This window comes from Otolemur garnettii, unplaced genomic scaffold, assembly GCF_000181295.1.
Source record: "Otolemur garnettii isolate 467f Iridium unplaced genomic scaffold, OtoGar3 scaffold00151, whole genome shotgun sequence".
In the NCBI taxonomy this organism is placed as follows: Eukaryota; Metazoa; Chordata; class Mammalia; order Primates; family Galagidae; genus Otolemur; species Otolemur garnettii.
In genome coordinates, this window is record NW_003852546.1 from 2635579 (window position 1) to 2641108 (window position 5530).

The 5530-nt window shown below is 47.7% G+C and overlaps 1 protein-coding gene across 1 annotated transcript in view; it reads right to left on the reverse strand.

Moving 5' to 3' along the window:
* The window catches only part of CDH5 (cadherin 5), a 34592-nt gene that overhangs the window by 15028 nt on the left and 14034 nt on the right, over positions 1-5530 (reverse strand). Inside the window, exons 3-4 of the mRNA XM_003799424.3 lie at positions 1164-1452; positions 102-218 (exon numbers count right to left, since the gene is read on the reverse strand). Of these exons, the coding sequence (XP_003799472.1) occupies positions 102-218; positions 1164-1452 (406 nt within the window). The remainder of the gene's footprint in view (positions 1-101; positions 219-1163; positions 1453-5530) is intronic.

Below are 5530 nucleotides of genomic sequence, written 5' to 3' on the forward strand. Positions count from 1 at the left end.
TTCAGTGGTTAGTGACACCTTCCTTTGGCACAGACACCTGGAATATCCACCTCCCCGTCCCTCCAAGTTGGTGTCTGCCTAGTAGCATTAGTCACACAGACCAGAATTATCGATGGCGAAATATTCTTCCCCCTTCAGGATGTGGTACATGACAGAGGCATGGTCTGACACAGTAGGGTCGTCTGCGTCCATTGCTGTCACACGGATGACTGAGGTCCCTGCAGAGAGAGAAGTGTGGGTTGCTGCCTTGTGACTCCAAGGTCCCTCATGCCGTTCCTTAGGCCCTGCTTTGTCCCCGCCTCCCCCAGGTCTCAGGAAGAAAAGGCAGCTTTGTTTTCTGTGGCGCCTGTGGGGGGGCAGGTTTATGTTGGTGTCCTTGTGTATGATGAGGGCAGTGGTGGGGGCTCAGCTGGTCAGTCTTGACGGGGGCAAAGAGAACAGGTGGTTTGTGTGTTTAGGAGGTAAATGAGGGAGGGGTACAGGGTTTGGGTGGGTGGGGGAGCCACCGAGAAGAGCAATAGGCTGTCTTTCCCTCTCCTAGAGAGGAGAGAGCAAAAGCTGCCCCAAAGGGGTGGTGTCACATCTCTTGTCCCCTTGAACTCCAAGGTCCCAAGCTTAGTGGGAAGATCTAGTCCCAGGGCCCTGGCTAGACACTGGACTGAGGGTTGGAGAGGGAAGCTCCTTTTTAACATCCCCTGGCGGCTGGGGGGATGATTAAAGAAGTAGAGTAGTAACTCCCTGAGCCCAGGGTCCAGGGCTCTGTACCCCAACTCCACTCCTACAGGCCCAGGACTCTTCTCATCTTGGTGCAAAGACCACATACCCTCTTTGTGGGCCAGTCCTGAAAGTCCGAGGCAGTGGTTGGGGTTGGTTCCAAAGAGTAATGAGATATGAGTGTCTCTGATTGTCATGACTCAGTCCATGATTAGGATTAGGGCTCAGTCCATGAAAAGGATCAGGGCTCAGTCCATGACTAATGTCAAAGCTTCCTCTTTGGGGACCAGAGTTTTTTTCAAGTCATAAAAAGTGGCAACACAAGCATTACAACCACTGCCTTCAGCTGCCTGAATTCCAACCCCAGGCAGTGAAGGTGCTGATATGAGAGGTGCTCACAGGGTCAGAAGGGTGGGAGGAGGAGAGGGTGGGACACACCAGACACTTACCCACAGCTGACATCTCAGGCACAGATGCATTAAACAATCGGTGGGTGAATACGGGCCAGTTGTCATTCACATCGTGAACTTTGATGGTGAAGCTGGAAGGAGACTCCAGGTTTTGGTTAGTGTCTTTGTCTACGATGAGGGCAGTAAGTTGGTACTCAGAGATCTTCTCCCGGTCCAGCCTCTCAAAGGCATACACGTCTCCTGTTTGTGGGTTGACCCGGAACACCTTGCCCACGGAATCGCCTTTGAGCACATACTTGGCATTTTTGCGATTCACACTCGACTTGATCTAGGAAAGAAGAGGCAATGCACTCTGGGTACGACCAGCAGTGGCTGTGTGCGTGTGCATGTGTGTGCGTGCGTGTAGGTACATCTGTGAGCAAGTGTGCACACTGTATGCACCTGTGCAGTGCTGGCCAGGGGTCCTAAATTCGACACTGAGGTTTTTAACAAGAATTTCTGACTTGTCACCAGTGAGTTATGCTCAGCCAGGGCACTGAAAATACCACACACATGCACACACACAAGTAACTGGTGTGAGTTGCCTAGCAAGGCCCCAGTGTACCTAGGACATAGTAGGTGCTTAGAAAACATTTTTTGAGGGTGAGAACACACTTGGTATCATTGGAAGGCAGGCGGCATTTTTGTTCCGTAGAGGTCACTTAACTTCTCTGAGCTGTAGTCACCTCATTTGTAAGAGGGGAATGATAACTGCTTCTGAGGTTGTGTTGCTCCAAGGAGTAAAACAGCAGTGTTGAAAATGCTTTCCAGAAAGCCTTGGCCTCTCTTGCTGTTCCATATAAAATTAGGATCCCTGTCAGTGCTGTGCTGGAGCTAGTTCCTATCAGCTTGGTTTTCGAGAGCCAATTTGAATTTCAGGAACATATGTGAGCTGATTATGAAATACACCCATTATTAAAAATTAAATGATACAAATTACCGTTAAATAAATCATATTAAAAACAAAGGCAATGAATACTCAGAATGTATTACTTCCTAGTGATTTTGCTATGTTCTTGGGGTATTTGTGTCTATCGTACCTGTAGTATGGAAACACTAAATCATGATGTGTTCACGCACATTTTCTCCCGACTTGGCCTTCAGTGTCATCATGTTGATGATCACTTGAAATCAGACACAGCGAGAGTATTTACACCAAGGTAATTGGCAAAAGCTGCAAATCAGGACTTTTTCTTCTGGAGATCCAGTTGTCAAGCATTTATCAGTACACCACTGGTCTCAATTAATTTAGTTTTTGATAGACACATAAAATATTCTCTGGGAACCATACAATGAATAATCCTACAGAAAATAACTCCAATGGGTTTTATTTAACTCAGGATTTTACACACTTATTAGACCACTGGCTCATTTATCTTTGTAACTGTTAGTGTCCAAGGAATGAGATTTGGAACATAACATATGTAAAGGGAATGGGATTTCAGAATAGGGATGTCAATAAATGCTAGTTGTTATTAACAATAGATCCATTATTAAAGTTAAAGGACATTAGGTTAGAATCACTGAGCATTTGATTTCTAGAATCTTAGAACCCAAGACTATTAGTAGCATAAGACAATAGTGTTTCATGCATGGTACTCCCATGGAAGGGTAGAATCCAAGGAATAGAATTCAATTTCATTAAAAATATAAATTAGTGCCTCTAAGGTGCCAGGACCCCATTAGGAGCACAGACATAGCACAGACCCCCTGTGGTTCTCAGGACTTGGGTTTGAACTCTGAGACTGGGATTCTGAGGAAGGGTGATGTTGGAAGGTCCCATGGGGTAAGGGCCTGACATGAAGACATCTGACGGGACTCATTAGAAAGGCTGGACTCGTCCAGAGAAGCAGGAGAGCCTGGGGTCTCCAGAGAGAAGAGGGGATTCAAGAGGAGTGTGGTCACATCCCTGAGATCCAGTAAGTATCCTCGGGGCTTAGCAGCAGTGCAGTCATGGGAGGCCTCAAAGAGAGCAGTGACAGGGGGTGGTCAGTGGGGAGCCAGAGGGCAGAGTGAGGAGAAGTGCCTGGGACGTGAGGAAGGGGAGACAGGGAGTGAGGCCCCTTCCCTTTGTGGGGACAGAGACGGGAGGGATGGGCAGAGGGGTTCATGAGGAGGTCCCAGGGCTCAGTATCTGGTATGTATGATGAACGGCTGTCCAGGGGGCAAGAAGCCACACCCAGCTCTGGCAGAGACTCAAATACAAAGGACAGTCTGGGGCTCTGCGTGGGTTGCCCAGGGTTTGCCATCTTCAAACTTGGTTCTGGGTGAGTGTGTTAGGACCCGTGAGGCTAGGGCGGGTGGGGGGAGCCAGTTAGGTAGGATTTACTTTACGGCAGTTCTCTGTATAAGATTTCGCTTGAAATTCCAGTTTTCTTCTCTCTGATTTTCTTTAAGTAGGCTTTATTTTATTTTAATTTTTTTGGCAGTTTTTGGCCAGGGCTGGGTTTGAACCAGCCACCTCCAGCATATGGGGCTGGCACCCTACTCCTTTGAGCCACAGGCGCCGCCCAAGTAGACTTTATTTCTTAGAACAGTTCCAGATTTAAAGAAAAATTGAGACGCTAGTACAGAGTTCCTACATGTCTGCTCCCCTTTCTCTCTTGGATTAACATCAGTGTTGTACATTCGTTATAGTTAATGGACTAATATCGATACATTATTATACATTATTATTAGCCAAAGGCCATGATTGATGCAGCTTTCCTTAGTTGTGACCTAATGTCCTTTTTCCGTTCTGGGATCTAGCTCAAGATAGCACACTCCTCTCATTGTCACATTACTTTAAGCTCCTCTCATGGCTGTTATTGTTTTTGATGACCTTGACAGTTTGGAGGAGTTCCTGGCCCTCTCTTGGCATTTATCTGATGTTTTTTCTCAAGATTAGACTAGCGTCGCGAGCCTTTTCCACCCTCTTTTCTAAGATCACTGTATTTGGACATCGAATCTCCATGCCCCAAACGGTGCTGGCACATATTTGTGGATTCAGAAGGCTGCTCAGGGCTCACTCCCATTGTCTGTCCAGGTATGTAAATGAAAGGCACCAGGTTTTGACCTTGATAAACAGAGACTTCCTTTCCTTAGATTACGTCACTGGGAGCTGGGAGGTGATCCTTGGAGCCCTGTTCTTTCTTCTCCCAGGATACCTCTTGTTTCTTTCCAGGGTGGGGACTGCATGTGGTTCCTTTGTCCCTGGCCCCTGCCAAGTGGACACTTTTGGCAGGTGAAGGCTGCTGAAGACCCTCCAACGAGCCTTTCCAAAGTCATCTGGTCAGGGCTAGGAACATACAGGTGCCTCCTGCTTTCCATGGGCTCTCTCTGACTCACCCTGTGGATTTGGGCCTGGCCATTCCCTTCAGAGGCTGATTCATGGTACTAGTATCCATTGGGAAGACGTAAGTGGGATGACGACATTTCCTTCTATGACACATTCGTGCTGGGAATCAGGAACCCCAGGTTCTCCTAAGGCTGTGTCCCAGTTTCTCTGTGTGACTCTGGGAAAGTGTGTTTCCCTCTGAGTGACCATGCTGAAAGATTTAAAGACCATGGCCATTTTGGGGACCCTGGGGCACAGTCATCTGGCTGTAGACAGGACTGAGTGGGGCCCCTATAGCTGGCCCTACTCCTTCCTTCGGCCACTGAGGCCCTTCATCAAAGTGTCCTCTCCAGCCTCTTTCTCTGTGATCAGAGGCACCCCCAACACCATCATTTGTGGGGTCCTTTGATGCATGCTGTCCCTTTAAACTGGGGAGGGGGACAAACTTTTTTTGTAAGGGGCCAGCTAGCAAATATTTTCAGCTTTGTGGGACATATAGTCTTTGTCATAACTATTCAACTCTGCCACTGTGGCATGAAAGCAGCTGTGGATCATTCATAAATGAGTGAGTGTGGCTGTGTTCTAATAAAGCTTTATCGACAAGAAGCCCAGGCTATGGGCCAGATGAGGCACGCGGAGGGTAATTTGTTCATCTCTGCTGTTGATTGTGCCATTGGTGTGAGGGTGGGGACTGTGCTATCTTTGCCTGCTGCTATTGTCTTTCTCGTGCTCAGACACTGCTTGGAACTGCCCTTTCTTCCCACTGTATGTTGACCTGTTCCTTTTTGTGCCCAGTGTTTAGATTCCAAGAAGCTGACATGGTGAAATTTTAATGTGCTTTAAAGAAGCTTTCTTCCTGGGTGGCGCCTGTCGCTCAAGGGAGTAGGGCGCTGGCCCCATATGCCAGAGGTGGTGGGTTCAAACCCAGCCCCGGCCAAAAACTGCAAAAAAAAAAAAAAAAAAGAAGAAGCTTTCTTCCTCATTGAAAACTCTCAAAATATTTAGTCCATCTACCTCTCACTGTGTGTGACATGCACCCCTAGGACCATTC